The sequence below is a fragment of the Mytilus californianus genome, unplaced genomic scaffold, assembly GCF_021869535.1.
Source record: "Mytilus californianus isolate M0D057914Y unplaced genomic scaffold, xbMytCali1.0.p SCAF_7, whole genome shotgun sequence".
In the NCBI taxonomy this organism is placed as follows: Eukaryota; Metazoa; Mollusca; class Bivalvia; order Mytilida; family Mytilidae; genus Mytilus; species Mytilus californianus.
This window is the reverse complement of record NW_026262723.1, coordinates 4,767,226-4,790,063: the sequence shown is the minus strand read 5'-3', so window position 1 is coordinate 4,790,063 and position 22,838 is coordinate 4,767,226. Positions and strand designations below refer to the sequence as shown.

Here is a 22,838-nt window from a genome sequence, read left to right as displayed (position 1 = left end):
TAGTATATGTACCAGCTGTAATGGACATATACCGGTATATACAGAAATATTTAATTTATTATTTCCCCAACTGCATTATACTTGTATTATTTGGTCCTGTACCTGCCTGGTAGCATGGACTGGCTGTTGGGAGTTTTTGTATCTGTTGACAAACTATTTGTACTTCACAATCAAAAAGGCCTTTTTCTAGCATCCATGTACTTATTAGCCAGTACTTAATATAATTTCAAATCATTTGTACTGTGAATTCATCTCATAGAAAATGTATTTTTACAACTTTTGGTAAAAAAAAGTTAAAAAGGCAACATGATTGAAATCCAGATCCTGTTTCGTCTCAATTTTAAACATAAAAGTTTGTCAGAAAAGGTTTATTTTAATTTGTCTATATATTGACATAAATTCATAAGTGATAATCTTTTCTGCGTATCAATATGCTATAATGATCTCTTAATTAATCTAACAGAACCCACATTCAACCAATTATTTAGAACACCAGTATTCATCTGATATTAAATCTTAATCTGGTCTTTATTTCAAAATGTAGGCAGAGGGCTAAAGTAGAAATAGCTTGATCAAGTATGCAGAACTTCAAGTCACACTTGCCTGATATTTAATGCCTTTTTTATCACTATTGATTATTTCGTGGTGGTCAGTTTTTTTTGGTGAAGAAAACTGAAGTGCCGGGAGAGAACAACAACCTTTGAACAGATCTGCCAAGTGCAGGGTTCAAATTAATATTCTCAGTGTTGACAGACTAGTGATACAGTAGTTAGCCTGAGGAGGAAGGACAAAAGTATGTTGATACAGATTAAATAAAAAACAAATTTTTAAAACAAGATTTATTATATATCTAAGACGAAACAATTATAAATAATTGGACATAATAAAAAATTTATGATCACAGTAACATCTTCAAATCTGACAGTTAAATCTGTACTGTGTATATACATGATTAAAAAAAATACTAGTTGTTGCTGTTGGACAGAAGATTCAAGAATAGCCTCAACCATCTCCTGCCAACATTCCCTGAAGGGTTGTAATCTTCCAAAATTTATCAGATGTACAAAGTAATTACAATGTGGAATAAAATATTAGAAATATTTTTTTTCAACAAATTAATAAAAAAATACATGTTCATTTTTGTGTTGGGACTTCAAATAGTTTTACTTTCAAAGATTCAACTTTTTATTTAAAAGTATCACATAAAAATAAGTCATGTTCAGCATCTTACAATTTCTACTAACATTAGATTAAATGATTAGCAATTGAAAGAAAAAAATGACACCTCACAATACTGACGAAAAATGATGTCTTCATTTACATATTTCATTATCACAGCTGTTGTAAAGAAACACAGTTTCAGTTTGATATCTATGTTTTCCTACGTGTTTTGTGGTCGTATATGACAATCTGTGTGTATTTTGGTGATTCTATAATTGTTCTCTCTGTGTTATCACCTGGAGAAGGAGCCTACAAAACAAAATATTCATAATTTATATCGATATATTACATGTATTATGTATAGAATATCTTATCAAAGAATCCAACTGCATACCAAATACCATTAACCTAATACTAGTGATTACCCATAAACTAACCTAATCACATATATACTAATGCATTGTTGATGCCACTGACGAAAACACAGTTGAAACAGCACGTTTAAGTCTAGTTTTTCGACTTCATTGAGGCAAGACAAAAATTATGGCTGTAATAGTATTAAATATTGTACAAAAACAAATGCCAACAATAACAACTTGTTAGCTTTGATGTGTTTTATGCATTTATTTTCAGTCGTTCATCATCAATTTCTTCATCTGTTGTTTGGGCGAAATGTTTCAGATTTTTCTTCAACGTCACGTTATTTTTATTAAAGGGACGTTACACTGCTAGTAACTATATTAAAATAAAACACACCCAGTAACCCCATAATAAATATACAAGGTATCAACGTGTTTGCTTTTAACCCATGATATTCCTATGAATGTATAGGAGGTAAGATAAATATGTACTGGTATATGCATATATACAATTATAGTTCTAAATTCTCAATGAAATATAAAAGAACAGAGTTCCAATGTCCTCTGCGTTGCACATATTTTATATTTCCAAGGGCATAACTCTTTTTAAAAGTCGATCGTCCACCATTATAGAACTTGTCTGAGATATTGCTGATATTAACCTATAGTATAAGTTTTATAAAAATCTGGCAAGAATTGTACCTGTGAGAGTGCTAACAATACTGGACGGACACCCAGTATTTCCATGTCCCCCGCAACGCGTTATGCAGGGGACAATGATATAGATAAATTTAAGGCAATACTAGTCAGAGCTTGACAGATGGTAAAGACTTCAGTAAATTGGTGAAGACTGTATGTTGACCTCAAGATGCATTTTGTTGTTGTTGAGTTACTGTCTCAATGACATATACCCAACTTTTCATTTATATTTATATGAATATTACAACATCCAACTAGCCTGTATTTCTCTTCCTGCATCAATATAATTATCATGATAGTAGAGGGTAAACACAAATTTTAATTCCAGCCTTTACACAAGAGAGGCATTTGGTCTTGTTAGGTTTAACTTACTTTAGGGTCCACATCGACTTTCTTTCTGTCCCTCTTATTTTTAAATATCAGTCCCTTAGCATTGTCAGCCATCACTAGATAATTTGGTGTAGGGTTTGATGTGGATGTCTGTGTTTCCCAATTATAAAAGCTGAAAATAAGAAAAAAAAACAAAAAATGAACTTATGTTTCTAGTTTCTAAAAGAGATACAATGTATTAACCTTAAATTTATAAATATCTGGCACATTTATAGTTAAAAAAATTCTTCCTCTAAAATTCTTACCTTCCTATAAAAGTCAATAAAACACTGATATCTATTTTCACGATTTCAACACAAAAACTTATTGTGTTCAATGTGTTGGGTTAAACTGGTGCATGAAACAAACAAAAAATTGCTCTTCACCTCAATATTGTCTGCAAATTATCTATGTGGGGCAAATTTGGGCGGTAAATACCGCATTTACCACCCCTGTAATAACCAGTATTTACCGCCCCGGTCAATCATCCTCAAGTGGTCAATACATGTACTGGCAAATACTGGTCAATTGAAATTTTTATGGTTCTTTTGAAAGGCTTAACTATCAATTTTTAGTAAAATATTATTTTTAAATTTATTTAACTTAATTCCTTTGGCATGATTAAGTTTTTGAAAAAGAATGATATTGGTATGTTTTATTAACTATTAATATGATAATGACTAATTTAGTTCTTAAAAGTAATGATGATATTACATACTTCAGGTATATATAAAATTGCTATATCAATTATTTACCGGGTAAACATTTTTAAATCAAGATATTTTTTCTTGAAAAGTTTTGATTTTGACAGTTACAATGTAAATAGAATTACAGGTAAAATTGAGAATGGAAATGGGGAATGTGTCAAAGAGACATCAACCCGACCATAGAGCAGACAACAGCTGAAGGCCACCAATGGGTCTTCAATGCAGAGAGAAACTCCGGCACCCGGAGGCGTCCTTCAGCTGGCCCCTAACAAATAAGTATACTAGTTCAGTGATAATGGACGTCTTACTAAACTCCAAATTATACACAGGAAACTAAAATTGAAAACGATACAAGACTAACAAAGGCCAGAGGCTCCTGACTTGGGACAGGCGCAAAAATGCGGCGGGGTTAAACATGTTTGATGAGATCTCAACCCTCCCCCTATACCTCTAGCCAATGTAGAAAAAACAAACGCACAACAGTACGTACAGTAAAACTCAGTATAAGAGAAGTCCGAGTCGGATGTCAGAATAGGAAACAAAAGAAAATAAACAAAATGACAATAATACATAAATAACTACTAGCAGTTACTGACATGCCAGCTCCAGACCTCAATTAAACTGATTGAAAGATTATGTCTTCATCATATGAATATCAGGCACAATCCCTCCTGTTAGGGGTTTAGTATTATACCGTCATAAAATATATGAGAAGAACATAAACCGTGTCATGCCAACAACTGGTTTTAGAATAAATGTGTTAATTCCAATGCAAAGACCCTATAAGTGAATCAATATTAAAGCCAAAATATGCAATCTTTAATACCTGACAACAGTATCGTAACTATATCTCTTCTTAATAAGTCTGTTTAAAGGTTTTGTTAGCTTTTGAGGTGAATACTGACATTTTTGTGCTTTGAAAAGAATATTACCATAAAAGATTGGATGTGAAATACCCGAACATATAAGATGTCTGCATGTTGAGTTATATTTACGAATGATGTCCTTATACCGATGATAAAATTTAGTAAATGTTTTGACTAGTTTATGATATCGAAAACCCTGGTGTAATAATTTTTCAGTAATACATAAATTTCTCTCGCTAAAATCTAATACGTTGTTACATACACGAGCGAATCGTACAAGTTGAGATATATAAACACCATAAGATGGTGACAAGGGAATAAAAATGGATAATTAACGATAGGAAATGAAAAATCATCTCTTTTATCATAAATTTTTGTATTAAGCTTCCCGTTAATGATATAGATATCAAGATCCAGGAAAGGACAGTGGTCATTTTTAGTATTAGCTTTATTTAAAGTAAGTTCAACAGGATAAATTTCTTTAGTATACATACTGAAGTCGTCATTATTTAGAGCCAATATATCATCCTAATAACTAAAAGTATTGTTTAATTTTTGTATAAGATGTTGTTTCGATGGGTCTTTGCTGATTTTAGTCATAAATTGTAACTCATAACAATACAAAAATAGGTATGCAATAAGTGGTGCACAGTTAGTCCCCATTGGAATTCCAATAACTTGACGATATACGGAATCTCCAAAGCGAACAAAAATGTTATCAAGTACCGTAAAAATTCAAGGGCAGATATAGTATCAAAGCATGTCCAATTGACATAGTTCTTTTGTTTGTTGCTACTAAAAAATGACCTAAAAGAGTTTGAACATATGTATTCACATTCCGACTTTTTAAATGCCCATTTAATTAGGTGTGTGAATTTTTTCTTAATAAGAATATGAGGCAAAGTGGTATATAGGGTAGAAAAATCAAAACTTTGAACAGATTCAAAATCACCAATATATGCATGTAATTTATCAAGTACTTCCAACGAGTTTTTGGCACTCCAAAAGTAATTAATTCCACTATTTTCAAAGGCCTTATTTGAACAATTTATTATCAGGTTTTTGATTGTACCAAGTGTACTAGTAAGTAGAATAGACAATTTAGTAGTGGAACAATGACTTGAAGACGAAATAAATCTATATTTGTAAGGTGATTTGTGTAGCTTCGGAAGCCAGTACATAGTTGGGACTTTCATTGTATTTGGTTCTGCTTGTAAAGAAGTAGCTTATAGTTTATGTTTGTTACAGATATCATTTTCTGAAAATGAAGTCAGTTGGAATGTTGGTGAATTGGTGATTTCCTTTTGCAGAACCTCAATGTAAAATTTACGTCAAACTATAATGATATTATTAGCAGCTTTATCAGCCGGGGCAAAAACAAATTCCTTGGCTAGTTCTTTTAGTTTATGTTTGATACGAGAGATAGGATTTTTATGGTTGTTGTTAAGAGTAAAATGTTCTTTCAAATGTTGTATACGTATATCAACTATCTTCATTACTGAATTAAAAAGAGTCCAAAGATTTTTTGTCAGCTTTTTCCCGTTTTATCCATTTCAAACAGTAAGCACGAAGTAAGTCGTGGATGATATTACGACACTCATTCCAATTAATAATTGACGGGGGACGATATTTTGGTCTTTTACTGAGGAATGATTTTAACTCTCGGTCGCGAACGATGTTAAGGTCTCCTGTTATAACATGGGAAATGGGGCCATAAGTGTATTCGGAATTACTACAATTACATGATGTAGGTGTATTTTCACTGATATTTACATCTTTACAGACTTGGCTATAATTAAACACAAATTTCCGGGTAGATTTCTTGTAAATATAACAAATAAGAGGGAGTTCAGTATTATCAAAATATCCAGGAATTTGTTCTTTAACAGAATGGTCGTTAAAAATACCGGCAATATTTACAAAATCAAAACCTTTATTGACATACTTTATTTTAATAAAATGTTGTTTATGATCTTCAGGGCGATCAATTTTGGGAAACAGTTTAGAATAACAATATGCCATTATAATTTGACCGATTTCATACTTAGGACTGCAATATGAAATTGTGTTGCAATCCTCTAAAATTTTATTTAATTTATTTATAGGTAAAGAACAGTGCAGGTGACTGGATTATCAGAGCATTACCTATTATATTGCTAGCAGGTGTCAAAAGTTACTATAAAAACTGCCCCTTAATCATGCTGATAAATGCTGATAAAACATGAAACAAAACATAAAAGTTATTTTTGAAGACTGTTTAAAACAATAAATTAATTCCTGACTTTTCAACAGAATGATAAAAATCTTCTAAATGCAGAAAATAGAAGCTTGAAGGATCTCTAATATTTTATTCTAATAATCACTGTCAATAGTGTGTTCAATTTATATAAGAAAAGACAACATTAAAGAAAAGTCTAATATTGACTTGGAACTTTTTAATATTTTCATGACTAACAGAAATTGTAGGTAGGGCAAAATGTCACAAGACAGAAATTCATAATTCAGTTTTGAGAGAACTTTTTCTTTGGTTAAGAAAAGTCTTAGAATAATTTTTCAAACCATTTTTGTTTTTTTCTTTAACTATTACATATTATATATAAAACAACTCTTGAATGTTTTTTTTATTACACTTGATGAAATTACTGTTAAGAAAACAAGCTGTCATAGTCTCTTTTTAGTGGTGCCAAGAAATATGTCATGTATGTCCTGTGTATGATTAATATTTGATAAATCTTCATTTAACCATGGTTCATAAGTGTTTCTCCTTTCTTGTTTTTTTTATAGATTAGACCGTTGGTTTTCCCGTTTGAATGGTTTTACACTAGCAATTTTTGGGGCCCTTTATAGCTTGCTGTTCGGTGTGAGCCAAGGCTCCGTGTTGAAGACTGTACTTTTACCTATAATGGTTTACTTTTATAAATTTTGACTTGGATGGAGAGTTGTCTCATTGGCACTCATACCACATCTTCTTATATCTATATCATGAACAATTCAATAAACTACACTATGAATTTATCTTATAATGAGACATTATTTCAAGGATCTTCCCTTATATATTCAAAAACTTAAGTAATTAATTGTGACTTTCTGTCCTGCGACTATATCTGTCCATTTACCCAGTAACTGACCAGGTAGGGCTGGTTTTTATAGTATTAATGTTTATCAAAATTTCAATTGACCAGTATTTGCCAGTATTTACCGCCGGGATGGTCAATACTAGTATTGACTGCTTTTTTGCCAACCTTGGTGTGGGAATATATTTGCCCATTTCATGTGAGGGTTTAATAAGCGAGAAATGACACCAGCACAATTTTCTTTCAGTTTACAATAACTTTATGTAAGGTAATTATGATGTTTTCTTCATATAAATAAATATTTAATTAAGTAAAATTAGAAATTCAAAGTTTTAAGCTTAAAACAACTTTTATGGTTGTCCTTTTGATGGCAAAGGTTTTTGGAAATAAATATGAAAAATGTACTTCTTGTTGAGGATGTTCGCTGCTCTTGTTTTTGACTGTTCGTCAGATATTTGGAATACTCTGGTTTTATCTATGTAGTGCCATTACGCATTTTGTGCTAACCCCTACTATTCTTTTTGTGATTTTGATACAAATAGTTTAAAAAGCTATTTTACAAAATCTTTTAAAATCCTTGTTATTTTTTCATAGCTTTTGAAAGAAAAAAGTTATCATTGTTAAATGTATGAAAATTCAATGAAATTCATTTCCGCAAAATTTTCAATGGCTTATATCTCAAAGACAAGGACACAGACCATTCATTTTTTTTTCTGCTTTATAAGTTCAGATGATTTAATTTATCAATTTAAACAATTTGTATTGAACTGTATTTAAAAGTGTTATGGATGCCACAGAAATGTAATGAATCCTGCAAATAGTTTTATTCCAAAAGTGATAGCTTAAAATAATTCTTGGGAAGAAATGTGTGTGGTCTTTTATTTCAGAAGGACTTGTCTTTGAAATAAATATCAATTCTATAAGTCATGCTTAAAAGGTGGTACAGACACGACAGTATTTTGATAAGAGAAATGAAAAATGTGATTTTTAATCTGAATATATACAATATTCTGCTCCTTAACTTTTGAATTGTTACTAAGTATGCTGCTTCAGAAAACAAAACTATCGATTAACAATTGTTTCTGTCAAAAAATATAAGCTGATTTTATTCTATGAGAAAAACAAAGTTGGGTTATCTCCTGTATACAAAAATAAAACTCAATTAAAAGTTACCTAACATTACAAATGCATGTGAGATACATCATATGTTCAAATTAGGTATAACTGATGTTGCATTTGTGTTTTTTCCTGTATGAGTTTGAGACTGTGAAATATTGCTTTATAGTTCAAAAAGGAACAAACCTTAGATCAGATGGTCTTGGTAAGAGTTTCTTCTTTCCAGAGAAATAGGGTTCAAAATCTTCTGTCTTGAGTCTGTGAGCATAGTCTATATAACCAGAAATTTCCTGATCCCGTGCATTCTTGTCTCTGATGAATATAATACTCTGGAAAAAAGACATGGGTTCTATTATGTTGATATTGAGAAAGTAAGAGTAAAGTATAAATAGGACCGTTTTTATATGCATTGTTTGTGACTTTGTGTATCGTCCTCAGGAAATCTTATTTTCGATAAGAAAATCCCTTTCAATATAGTTTGTGTAACATTTTCTATCTTTATTATCCATTATCTGAGTGGGGGGATTCATTTTTTCCATTTTCTTATGCTTTAATTTTTAGACCATTATCTCTTCTTTATTTTAACCCATTATTTTCTATTATGTTAACACCATCCTGGCCATCATGAAGAACAAGGGATGCTAGGTTTTCTGTTTATATGACTATTTATTATGGTCTTGTTTATTTCTAACAGTAATCTCCCTTTTTTTCAAATTTTTTATGCATTATTACATTATAGCTTCAATACTTTCTGGTCTTCACTTACTGTCATTTTACCGCTCCTGTTTCCTTCCTCTCTCATTGCCAGAGCTTTCAAAAATGGATCATTTATTTCTTTTCCTGAATGTGCTAAAGTTCTGAAAACAAATGTATAATAAAGGTTAATTTGTTTAACAAAAAATATATTCAAGGATAATATCATGACTAGTATTTACTTAAGGTTCTTATTTTTTTTAGTTTTTTTCTGGTTCACAGCACTTTATTTAGTTTGAGAAGGACAAAAACATGAATAAAATTCATCATGTTCATGCATAATATGCAAGTTTAAAAATATTCAATGCTGCAAGAGTATAACATTCCACTACCAAACATCAATATTGATAATCAGACAATAGAAAAACAAAGCAGCAAAATCTGAATGACAATAACAACAAAATGAACATGATATACAGACGAAGTATCTCTGATTGTCAGACATGCTTGCTTTCAATTTGATTATCAATTTTTAAAATCTTTACAATTACAGAAATTTTAAGAAGTTAAATTAATTAACTGTTGTTTGCTTAATGTCAAGTGGCAAATGTTTCATGTATACTAATGAAATAATCAAGTATTGAATAATTCTTTATTGTTAATTTTTCTATTCATTCACATACTTCTGTTGACTCCTTTTAGATAGTCGACTAGCTTCAGCGGCCTGTTTACGAGCCTCAAATTCTTCTCTCTTCAAAACTTCTCCACTACCTCTGTATCCAAGCTCAACAACCTGTCTTGCCAACTCTTCATCCTGAAAATACATAATATTCATAAAGCTAACTAATACAGCATGTAAACAGTAGCTAAATAGCACAATTTTTTAAAATCAACCAATAGATTGTTCGAGATCACATTTCAGTCAAATACCATTTGATAAACACCATTATCTATATAGATTATAACATGTTCTTTTCCATTTTTCTTTATCTGACCATGCATCATCCTGATGATCCCATATTAGTCCAAGAAACTTGTAAGTCAACCTGTTATAATCTATTTATCACAAATTCAACAAATGCTCAAATTCTTGTTTTGAAATTCCAATAGGGAACACACATTACATTTCAAGGTAGACATGTCACTTTCACAATCATTAAAATGTTAACATTTTAGTTCAAAAATGTATTCCCTGTCAATATACAATGTACATGCTACAATGTACACATTGTACATGCTACAATGTACACATTGTTCATGTTACAATGTACAAACATACATAAAATTGAGACTGGAAATGGGGAATGTGTCAAAGAGACAACAACCCGACCACAGAACAGCAGAAGGCCACCAACAGGTCTTCAATGCAGCGAGAAATTCCCGCACCCAGAGGCGTCCTTCAGCTGTTCATTTCCTCCATTAAATTAAACATGTTAAAATATTTTTTCATAACAAAGCTCCCCAACATTTCCACACTAGAGTCCTTGAATATTTGGCAAATTCAAATTTTCCTTTTGTATTTATAGTGTTATTTGTTGTTTTATGATGTTTATAACAAATTATGCTGTCAGTTTGTATGATGTTGACAGAATAGGCCTCATCCTTTCGCCATTTTTGCTAGGAAAGCTTATTACCTCATAGAAACAGGGTAAAATAACAGAGTGAAGGTTTGAAAATCTGTTACAGGTTTTGCAACAAGATTTGAATAATACTAGCACTGAGCAGTATACTACATGTATCAAAGTCAGTATATGGACATGGATAGTATACTGCACATTGCTCCCGCCTGCCCAAAAAAGAAAAGTGGCTCGCCCTTGGTGCCCTTACCTCCACCCTTCTGCTTAAAATAAAACTATTGTCCTCCAGTTGAGCCTTGCAAGATTCAAGGTCATTTACACTGTCCAACAGTGCCCTAATAATCTGGTTGATTGCGCTGAAGTGCCCTTTCAGACAACAAGCCCCCTTATAACCTGAGATTCAAGCTGGAACACTGTTGCTAGTAAACATACAAATATTAGTGCCAACATAATTCATTTTTGCTTTCTAGACATTTCGGTCACAAAAAAGAATCAAAGAGCTGAAAGCTCTGAGGAAAAATGACGCCACGGTCTCTAATATTGTGATATTTTTTATGCAAGTCTTGATTTTCACATACCGTAATAAGTTTAACATTGCAACATGTCTCGTAAGCATATAATTGATATTCGTATATGTGTCTGTTTTTTCAGTACAAATGAATAGGTCAAGACTAACTGAATGATCTACAGTATCCAATTACTTCTGGCTGTTTTTTTGTATAAATAAATAGGTCAAGACTACCGGAATGATCTACAATATCCAATGACTACTGGCTGTTCTTTTGTACTAATAAAAAGGTCAAGACTATTTGAATGATCTACAATATCCAAGGACTACTGGCTGTTCTTTTGTACATATACATAAAGACTACCTGAATGATCTAAAGTATTCTAAGTAATGTGATTTTTTTCTTGCAATTACATTTTTCTAAATCAAGAATATAGACTACTAACTAGTATCCTTTTCAAACCAAATGATTATGAAGAGTCTGTTGTTAGCAAGCTCTTATACCCCACATACTCATTAAATAAGTTACTAGTGACCTAGTTATTTCTGTTACTTGAAGCAAATTATATTTCTGTATATTTAGACAATAGTATAATATTGTTTTACTAGTTTTATTTCACCTTGAAGATTAGACAAATAGGGATACTCCTTCGATTTTTTATTTCATGTCAGTAAGGTCGCTTTATATGAAACTTGAAACCACTTCTCTGCCATATTGTTATTTTATAACAACTCTGCCCTTGACCATGTTGACCCATGTAATTGATATTCATTCTTTAACCATATATCATAGTCAGTTAGTTTTTGATTTTGCACTCCCACACCACCTTTCATGTCTTTCAGGTCAAATGTCTGTCTCCATTTAAGTTAATGACATTAAACACAATTTCAATAGTGATAATGCTGTTCTTGTGGGTCACCATATATTCAACTTGGGTATCTTTAGGAATGGATCTTATAATTTAATATGGAGCCATAGTATGGGACCCCTACACGGTAACAAAAAAAAACAAGCTTGAAAGGATACAATGTCAAGCGGCAAAATCTATCACCAGAGATTACAAGTCAAAAGAGGATGGACGGGATACGTCTCTAAAATGCTTGCTGAACTGGAACTACAGCAAGATCTCCAGACAAGACGAACAAAGCGTTAAAAGTAAAAAGTAGTTGAGGGGCTGATTCCCGCTATTGAACCATACTGTCATTCTATAATATCATTGCGTAAGTATTTCTGTATTGGTCCATGTCTTGGGTGTATTGGTCTGAGGCGAAGCGGAAGGCCAATACTGCTGGCCGAGGACCAATAATAAGGCCAATACAGAAATACATGTAATAGTATCTTTATTAATTAACTTCAGTGTTACAATATTTTTTTTATTTCATTTCACAAGAGATAAACATGTTTACCTTAAAGTGGAACTATCCAAATCTCAGTTTCCTTTTATAAGATGCAATATCTAATGATTCGTTGCCGTTTGACTGCTGACCGAGAACCAATAATAAGGCCAATACAGAAATACACATAATAGTATCTTTATTAATTAACTACAGTGTTACAATATTTTTTTAATTTAATTTCACAAGAGATAAACATTTTTATCTTGAAGTGGAACTATCCAAATCTCAGTTTCTTTTTATAAGATGCAATATCTAATGATTCGGTGCGGTTTGAAGTATCTTCAGCCTTTTCCCATCTGATGAATTTTTCTACCCTTTCCAGTCACTATAAAGTGTTACCACTTTAATTTAGACACAACACATAAATAGTAATTGGAAAGGTACTGCCATTGCATGTGTAATGCAAATATATTTAAATAAAAAAAAATAATGTAAGAGTTGAAATTGATACAACTATCCATAAGCCAACTGACCAAAGAACGAAGATTTGCACAATTACAGAATGCATATGCCTGGTTCGGGTTTAAAAATAAACGACCGTTTAAATACAAAACATGAGAAGCGACAGTGAACAGTAAAAATCAATTTGTACCATCGACATGATGAAATTATGAGGTCGTCAAGAAATGAACTTTGTGATAATTTAATCGTTCCCAAACCTGAAATAATCCCATCGTCTACTTTCAAAATGCTTTTTAAATGAATGGGACCGTCTTTAACCTAAAATATACGTTTCAGCTTGTTTATGGTGAGTAAACCTGCTACAAACAACTGTTTTCTTTCAGTTTGAGTTTATCGTGACTTACGATCTAAAAACTAGAGACCTTCCGAAATCCTGTTTTGTAAACAAAGATTCATACGCACCGCGTGGGTATATCCGTATAACTAATTTCCGATTTTTAAAATCTTCGTAAATCTGGATAAAGACCAGTTTCTATCCAATGGATATCAAAATGATTCCGATTTTCACTTTTTTTAATGATTGTAAAGTTGAAATGGCATGAAAGGCTGACATTATTTAGGAGAACTATTTTGTCTAGCGATTGCTGATCATTGAAGGGTAAAAAGTCCAACACCATAACAAAACGGATCTATTTATCATGTATACATACCGATTGTTTACGATTGTAAGACCAGTGCATAAAAGTGAAAGCTCGAATAAATATGAAAATATAACAAAGGGATAGCTCCAAATACCATTTAATAACAAAAAACATATGGACAGGTCAAGATATCTTTTTAATAATTAAAATAAAGTATGTAAATTGGTTCCCGTCCGACTACAACACTTTGTTCGAGTGTAGCATTATACAAGCAGATTCCAGTTAGTATGTAAAATAGTAAATATGAAACCGAGTGCGGTAGGCGGAGGCAATAATCGACTTCCGGTTCTGGTCAATGGTATCGGAAACATGCCGCTGATAGCGTCATTTTCCAAAAACCCAATCAAAACATTGATTCAATTTTCATGTAAATGTTTCAGTTTGTTCCCCATAACAAACATAAGCATGAGAAACATGGAGTCTTCTCCCCAGGAATTTTAAATAGCCCTTTGGTAAGCGTGCAATATTAGATTGATTCACCTTTCATGTTAGCGGTGGGACGTTAAAATTTATACTGCCATGTTGGTTATATTATATTAAATAGACAAAGATATATACAATGTATGCATGTATAGAAATAAATAAGTTACATTTTTATTATTTAGCATTAAAATTAAAATGCCTAAATGATTTGAATAATTTGAACAATATTACAACCCCCTCCCCCCCCCCCCACCAAAAAAAAAAAGAATCCAAAATCCTCCTAGCACAAATTGAAATTCCAATATCTACTAGTAGAAATTGGTATTCTGATTTAAACTAAATGAAATCCAGACAAACCAGAATTTCAATATCTACTAATAGAAATGAATATCTAGTTTTGTACTAGTAGTTCTGTAGTGGACCTGTGAGCTGCTCGGATGGATGGTATGCAGCTCAAAAAAAAAAGGGGGGAAGAGTGTTGTATAACTGGGGATATAAATGTTACATCTGCTCACCAATTCACTGTAAATTAAACAGTATCGGGTCCGTTATATACCTCTCCAAATTCATGAATAAACATGGAAATTGAAAAAAATAAAGGCTTTGTTTTGGAGCATTTATGATCATTTACCATGTGAAATTGGCTTCATTGTTACATTTGTTTTTATTTAGAATTACTTTTAATAACTTGATTTGTTTAACAACCATTGACAACATATTGCGCTACTGCTGTTAACATTTTAATTCACCACGTTCACTAGTCCAGTGTCTAGTAAATCTCTATTAAATCATCATATATCTTTTTCAATCGTGCATGAAATAAACAAATATATACATGTATGAAAGTACTCATATATTGGTATCATCTAGCTTGTTTGGTAAAAAATTGTTTCTGGAAATAGTTCTAACTTTCCGTTATCAATCCTTTACTAGTATCGTTTTGAATTTTCTTCCTAATTAGGAAATCAAATAAACTCATCATAGATACAGTATTGAAATTTTGTAAGCGACGCACGTTTAGTCTTGGTGGCCAGTGCTTGAATAAAAAAAAGTTAAAAAGGCCAAATTAAGTATGAAGATGAAGAGCATTGAGCAAAAAGAAAACAAAATCAAGAAAAAATCAGGGCGAAACGGACTCATTAATTTAAAAGGAATTAGGGCAAATGGACCAGGGCGAATGGACTCATTAATCGATAAGGAATTAGGGCAAATGGACCTGGGCGAACGTGAATCAGGACCCAGATTCGAATTAAACAACAGCTTGGTTAATGGCTTAATTGTTTTTATTCAAGTTTTCAACTTATCATTATTTTACTAACAGACTAAAGCCTAACGGGTCCGACCTGTCTCAATCATTTGCTCAGGAAGGCTGTCCTTCTAATATAGTTTGCTTAGCTGTTGATTTTTAAGGTAATATTTAAAAGAATAACCTATAACCTCAAGATAGTATAAATCGATTGGTTTTATCTGGAAATCAAGAAACTCCTCGTAGGTGTTGAAATCTGCGACAATATTATCAGCTCCTCCTGCTCCTTCTTCCTCCATGTTGTTTACATGCCGTGTAACATTAAATGCTAGAAAGATTACACACAATATAAATCTAAATAGAAATTACTCTTTTAACTATAAAGATGACTTATATTGGAAATATAACACATATTTATATTAAGTTCAAAACAATAATGAAAAATATTGCAAACAATTATCAATTAATAATAAAAATATAGCTATCTCTTTAACGCGTATGAATTCAGTAGTTACTAAGGCAGAATGACTAAAAGACTGATTTAATATAAAGTTAAAAAAAACAAGCATTTTATCTAGATATTAACGAGAACTGATAAATTCGTGCATTTCCAATTATTTTTAAAACTCTTTTGGTTAATATTTTCATGTATTACAGAAATTGTAAATCTAAGTTAACTTATTTTATTTTTTTATTCAAAGGTCTTCAAAATTTTCTCTATCCTTCTTAAGTTTTAAAATAGGGCAAAAGAAAATCCCGCAAATTATCGCGAGATATAAACAATCTCCAGGACGACGAATGGCGGCTGCCATTCTATTTCTAGACTTTCATGAAGAAGCTTAGTATTTTGCTGGCAAATAAGACAACAAAACATAACTGATACAAAGTATAGATTCAATTCTGAATTTGATATTGAAATAGCTGTCACTTCTGTAAGACTTTTATATTTTAACAGGTTCTGACGTTCTGTAGCTTCACTCAACACTTGATATGGATCATTCTCAGAATATCTATAACATGTACACTAACAGTAACAGCAGAAAAGATCTAATTTTCTAAATACCATTTAAAGTTCATTATGCAATTCAAGATGAGTAACTATAGTTTATTCTTAGGTTCTCATTCTTCGAGCTTGTTAGGTGTCTTTGTTTACACTGGAATTCCTTTGTTGCTTTTTGTCTCGCATACATTTTTGTACAAATATATTCATCATTTCACATTTGCCAGAGGCAGAGTTCTGGAAAACAGGCCAATATTGCAAAATGTCTGTCTTACTTCTGCTGGTGTTAAAAAACTATTGGCATAAACGACTTCATTGAACATTTGGTTCTAACTGTGACATTATAACATAAGCATTGTCAGGAAATTAACAGGAAAGTGCATGAATACCTGCTGGTGTTAAAAAACTATTGCCATAAATGATTTCATTGAACATTTGGTTCTAACTGTGACATTATAACATAAGCATTGTCATGAAATTTACAGGAAAGTGCATGAATACCAGCTTCTTCCCCTAGTAAAACCTGCCACAAGATAGCTTATAGTGCTGAAAGTGGTGTAAAACACCAACTATAAACCAATTAAAAGTAAAGACCACATAAAGAAATATCAATCAACCAGTATTTTCTAGGAGTGGTATTAACCGTCCAACCTTGAATTAGTATCAACAATATTTTATTTTAGAAAACAATTAAATAAACACATACACTATACTATGTAAGGGATTGGAAAACAAGTTACCTACCTATACAAATTCCTCTCCTAGTACCTTGCATTGATAAATAATTTCTAGAGACTACCATCATGACCATTGTAAATGACGACAATAAAAATAGTTTTTCTGTTACAAAATACATGATATATATAATACTATTTAGGCCTGAAAAAAACTTGTGCTTCCGCTAAGGCAAAAAAAAAAATATGTATGTCTGTTTAAGATTACATAAAAAAAAAAATAGGGCAGGTAGATCGATATTACCATTTTATTTTTTTTTTTCATTTTATTTTATGTGACATGATTTTGAGTCATGCGGTCCTTCTTGCCGTGGTCTGAGTTGTCCATTTGCCGAGTTTACTCGTATTTTTAATGATTGGATTATTTCACTTGGTTATTGATTGCAAAAAATGGCAGCAAAGTGATTATTTCATCACGTGCATCACGGGTTTCTTTAAACAGCTGTCATAATCAGGATTGTGAACATTTAGATGTATCAGACAAAGGATTTATTTTATTGGCAACTCTAACTTCGCTTTTGACATGAGTTCAGTTAATTTTTCACTTTACAACGGGAATAAAATGACTTAGGGTTGGTCGGGTAACCGTTGACAGACATATATTTTTATTGGCCTAATCCTAACTGCCCTAAAGATTTTTTTTCTATTTTTAGAAAACACTTTTAAAGTTAGATTGTCCCCTGTTTACATCAGTCAAAATCTTTTGGAAAAATAAGATTGTTTGCTTACCCATGGTACCTACCCTAATGTTATTTTGCATGTGAGGGGAAACACAGGTACATGTTTCAATTTTTTAGGACTTATTTGTATGTGGTTGTGTCTTCATTTGCAGATATCTGTTGTTTTCCAGTAAAATAAATGTATGAATTCAATTGATATTAATTTAATTAATATAAGTATTATACCAAGTAACAATTTATTGATTGGTTGAATGACTAATCACTAATGTTTTAACGAGTTTTGAACATGCTTGGTTTTGAATGACATTTTGTGCAAGCAAGTTATAACAATTCTTCATTTTATTTTGCCGTTATCCCAGTAATCTTTATTGAACTCACCTCAATTCCTATTAACAAGTACTTTTTGTTGTATTCTTTTCAATTTATTGATTCAATTTTGATTTAGAAAATTGTTGGACTTTTTTAGAATTAGGTAGTCATGGTTTTAACAGATTTACCTTTTGAACGTGGAACATTAATTCATCAACGTTACAACTTGTTGAGAAGACCTGGAAGTGCACCTGCTTTCAAGAGAGATGAAGATGAAAAAAAGGAACAGAGCAAAACTTATGCTACTTTTTTAAGGTAATCAGAGTTTAGGATATGATTTGACTGAAATTACCATTGGCTAATTCGGTCTCTAGGGAGGTAAAAACACAATGCAGTGAGGCCAATTTGAACATGCCTTCAATTGTGATTTAAAACTTCAATTTGATCTGCCTGTAAAAATATTATATTTGATGTATATGAGCTCTTCATATATTTTTTTAGTAAACAATTACAAAAGCATCAACCGGTTGCATTTTATTCAATCATATGAGAGATAACAATTTGTAAATCTATCAATGACAGTCGAGTGGAAATGGGTAATATAAGGGTCTTTGAAGATCTTGAAAATAACTGAAACAATGCTTTATTTGAACACAAAATAAAGTAAATTATGATACGTATATTAACATAATTCAAAATTCATGGACAAATTTGATCAATGTTTTAAAGCCACATTTGATATCCTTTTTAGGGAGCAAGAAAGAAAAGTTGATCCAGAACTTGGGTTTTTAGACTCATCAAGATTCACAAATCCCTATGTTGTAAAGAAGAACAAAGAAAGAACAAAGTTATCACATTCTGGCAGTGGTAAACCATCCATAGTGTCTCTGTCTAACAGAATTGCAAATGGACAGAAGGAACATAACAAAAGAATCAAAGTGATTGAGGTAAGATAAAAAAAAAATTTGTCAGGACAGTGATAATATTTATACTGTGAAATGTTAAGAATGATTTATACGATATGGGTTTTAGTTTATTCTCCCTTTAATCTGCCAGTACATTGTATGTCAACAGTAAATTAACAGTTACCATAGCACAACCAAGAAATTCTTATAAACTTTTTACATTTGATTGGTATGATCATTCTTGTTCCAGTAATGGTGTGTTAGGGCTGTTCCAATAAAATATACATGGTACCCAGGGAATGCACTTTAAAAGTGGGGTTACCACCTATACATGGCACTCATACCACATCTTATTTATATAGAGGCAAATAAAAATTTCACTTACATTTCCACTATGCAAAAACATAGATGACACCCACCCATAGTTGAGATTTGGAAGTGCCTTCCCTGGGTCCCATGTATGTTTTTTATGGAACAGCCATTAGAGCTAATTTGGCACAAATTCATTCTTTCATACAAGGGAAAAAAATGTAGATGAAATACAATTTACACTAATTTAGGATTGAATAAGTTGGAAGATATTTTGTGTAAATATCAACAGAAAAAATGCACTATAGTGCATTTATTAAGTTAACTGCAAAAAGTCTAAAACATTAAACAGTATTATTTTAGTTCAATTTGATGTTGATATTGTGAAGAGAAAACACAAACATACAAACAAGCAGAAAATAAAATAAATGATTAAATTAAAAATAAAAAAACAAGAGAAGAACAAATGATGTTATACTTACTATGTTCATTCAGATACTGTCAGAATATGTATCAGAAAAAATCACAGAAAAAGAATAAAATTTCTTAGAAAAGATTCCAAATATATTTTTCTGATTAATTTAAATTAAAATGTATTCATATTTTCAAACAGGATCATATGTGGCAACACAAACAAGAAGAAAGAGAGTTGAAGCGCATTGAAGGAGATATAATTAAGAACCAAAGGGCTGTGAGACATACCATGAGAGATTTTGAAAATGGTAGATTTAAAAAGATCTTTGTTTACAAAATAAACATGATAAAATTATGAAAAAAATAAACAAAAATGATGATAATAAAAACACAAAGCAAAACACAAACAACAAAAGTAAGAATATGTCATTGAATTTTTAGATTCATATTTCAATGAAACAAATATAAAATGCTACTAACTAGTTTGAAATTACGAAAAAGATGGACATATAGACATTTCAAAAACTGCCTTCATTTTTGTCTCGCCTGCAACGAAAGTCGCAGAAAGTGAGACATAGGTATTACTATCCGGCGGCGGCGACGGCGGCGTAAACTATTTGTATAAAGCTTTATATTTCAGAAGGTAGAAGACCTGGATGCTTCATACTTTGTATGCAGATACCTTATGTTACGAACTTTCCGTCTGTCATATGTCCAATGTCCTTGACCTTATTTTCATGGTTCAGCGACTGCTTGAAAAAAAAGTTTAGTTTTTTTGTTATGTAAATTTCTCACTTATTATGAGTAATAGGATAACTATATTTGGTATATGGGTTCCTTGCAACGTCTACATGTCCATCAGACAGGGTTCACCTGACCTCAGCCTCATTTCATGGATCAGTGATCAAGGTTAAAGTTACGTGATTAGGTCCGTTTCTCAGATACTACAAGCAGTAGGTCAGCTATATGTGGTGTATGGAATGATTATAAGGGATACATGTCAGTCTGGCAGGTTTCATCTGACCTTGACCTCATTTTCACTGTTCATTGGTCAATGTTAAGTTTTTGTGTTTTGGTCTGTTTTTCTAATACTATAAGCCATTGGTCAACTATATTTGGTGTATGGAATGATTGTAATGTGTACATGTCTGTCTGGCAGGTGTCATTTGTCCTTGACCTATTTTCATGGTTCATTGGTCAATGTTAAGTTTTTGTGTTTTGGTCTGTTTTTCTAATACTATAAGCAATAGGTCAACTATATTTGGTGTATAGAATGATTGTAAGGTGTACATGTCTGACTGGCAGGTGTCATTTGTCCTTGACCTCATTTTCATGGTTCATTGGTCAATGTTAAGTTTTTGTGTTTTGGTCTGTTTTTCTAATACTATAAGCAATAGGTCAACTATATTTGGTGTATGGAATGATTGTAAGGTGTACATGTCTGTCTGGCAGGTGTCATTTGTCCTTGACCTCATTTTCATGGTTCATTGGTCAATGTTAAGTTGCTCTTGTTTGGTCCTCTTCTCAGATACTATAAGTTATAGGTCAACTATATGTGGTGTATGGAATGAATGTAAGGTGTGCACGTCTGTCTGACAGGTGTCATCTTACCTTGACCTCATTTTATGGTTCATTGGTCAAAGTTCAGTTTCCTCAATGAGGTTTGTTTCTAAGATACTTTAGGCAATATATGTTAAATAAATTTGGTGTATGGAATGATTGTACGGCCTACATGTTTGTCTGATAGGGTTTACCTCACCTTGACTTCATGTTCATTCATCATTAAAATGTTAATTTAATGTAAAGCTTATATAAACTTATTTTTTTTACTTTCAACATAAATTCAATTATGAACACTAAAACAGGCGAGACATTTCAGTGTGTCCACTATTGTTTAAGTATGTGTTTGCAGAAACAAATTGAAAAGAAAGATTGGAAAATTTGTTGTTGCGGTTAATTTTAAAAGCATAAATTTTTATATAAGTTATTGATATATTATAAAAATTTGTCAAGTGTAACAAACTTTTTATCATGCCTTATGCTAAGGATGGCATGCATGAAGATATAAATGCTAAAAGGTATTTAGAGTTCTGAATGTGACCAAATCCTACAGTTATTTTTTTTATCAGGACTATCTCCCTTTGTTTATGTTTTTCAATATTTTCTGCAATTTTATAGCAATAAATAAAAAGAGATTAGAAGAAGAGAAAAAATTAAATCAAGGATTGGAGAAATACACAGTCATACAGAGAGAACACATACACAGGAAAGAAGAGGTAACTAAATAATTACAAATAACATAGACATTAACATGTTAAGAGTGGTTCTGTTCAAAGAACCCAGGGAAGTCACTTTGGAAATGGGATGACTATCTATAGAGGCATTTTTAAGAATTCTCTTACTCTTTCACTGTACAAAAAAACTCAACAATAGGTGAGATTTTAAGTGCCTTCCCTGGGTCCCATGTATGTTTTAAAGCTAAAAAAACTTGGGGAAAGTTCATCAATAAAAAATTGTTTCTTGAAGCCAACCTTTTATAAAAATAATATACAATACATAATTAGCATGTTTTGAGATTACATTGTTTTGGAAGACAGTATTTGGCATAAAAATGATATCATAAATTTTGAAATGTTTGAAATGAATGATACCATGGCTGAAATCTCTTATATACCACAAGTTAACATGGATTAGTTTTCTGTGAGTTTCTATTAAAATATATGATGTTTTTACTGATTAAAGTTAATGGAAACTAATTGTAAGTATTTTGGCATTGACTTGTTTTTTTTATATGGCACATTTTACCTTCATGTTCTCATTATAGTTAGAATTAATTATGTTGTGAAGCATGGAAATTTAACATATATTCTTGGAATTTTTAGTTCTTTAAATTTTACACTTTGAAGACATTTCACCAATTTAAGAGAAAAAAGCAGGCATAAAATGAAATGAAAGATAGAGTTTTTATTAAAAATAGATGTTTGATCTGCCTGTAAATACTGTTGTTTAATAATGATGTGAAGTTATTTTAATTTTAATGTTGAAAAGCATGTCACTATACTTGTTGTCCAGGACAAATTCCATAGGTGGCACAACACTTCTAGTTTTAGAACTTTGGGGATGAATTCTTATATGTATCATTGTATGGTACTTGTTCATAACTAAAGAATTTAACAAACAGAATTACA

General features: G+C 31.5%; 2 protein-coding genes across 2 annotated transcripts in view; one reads left to right on the top strand and one right to left on the bottom strand.

The window, feature by feature from the left end:
* Positions 1–824: 824 nt before the first annotated feature.
* On the bottom strand, positions 825–15,627 carry LOC127708249 (cilia- and flagella-associated protein 299-like). Its single transcript, XM_052213092.1, has 6 exons — positions 15,491–15,627; positions 9,728–9,858; positions 9,118–9,208; positions 8,538–8,680; positions 2,592–2,721; positions 825–1,470 (listed from the first exon to the last, which is right to left on the bottom strand). Exons 1-6 carry the CDS (start codon positions 15,596–15,598, stop codon positions 1,372–1,374), a joined length of 702 nt encoding a protein of 233 aa, XP_052069052.1. The 5' UTR covers positions 15,599–15,627; the 3' UTR covers positions 825–1,371.
* Positions 15,628–16,066: 439 nt separating this feature from the next.
* The window catches only part of LOC127708246 (trichohyalin-like), a 42,015-nt gene continuing 35,243 nt past the window's right edge, over positions 16,067–22,838 (top strand). The window contains exons 1-5 of the mRNA XM_052213088.1: positions 16,067–16,231; positions 18,180–18,337; positions 18,774–18,969; positions 19,850–19,958; positions 21,829–21,926. Of these exons, the coding sequence (XP_052069048.1) occupies positions 18,192–18,337; positions 18,774–18,969; positions 19,850–19,958; positions 21,829–21,926 (549 nt within the window). The 5' untranslated portion in view covers positions 16,067–16,231; positions 18,180–18,191. The remainder of the gene's footprint in view (positions 16,232–18,179; positions 18,338–18,773; positions 18,970–19,849; positions 19,959–21,828; positions 21,927–22,838) is intronic.

Coding starts and splice junctions, on each gene's coding strand:
- LOC127708249 (XM_052213092.1), bottom strand. CDS start 15,598: ATGGAGGAAGAAGGAGCAGGAGGAGCTGATAATATTGTCGCAGATTTC. Junction 2,722..8,537: donor CCAAGACCATCTGATCTAAG/GTTTGTTCCTTT, acceptor TCTTATTTTCAG/CTTTTATAATTGGGAAACAC. Junction 1,471..2,591: donor AAGTCGATGTGGACCCTAAA/GTAAGTTAAACC, acceptor TTTGTTTTGTAG/GCTCCTTCTCCAGGTGATAA.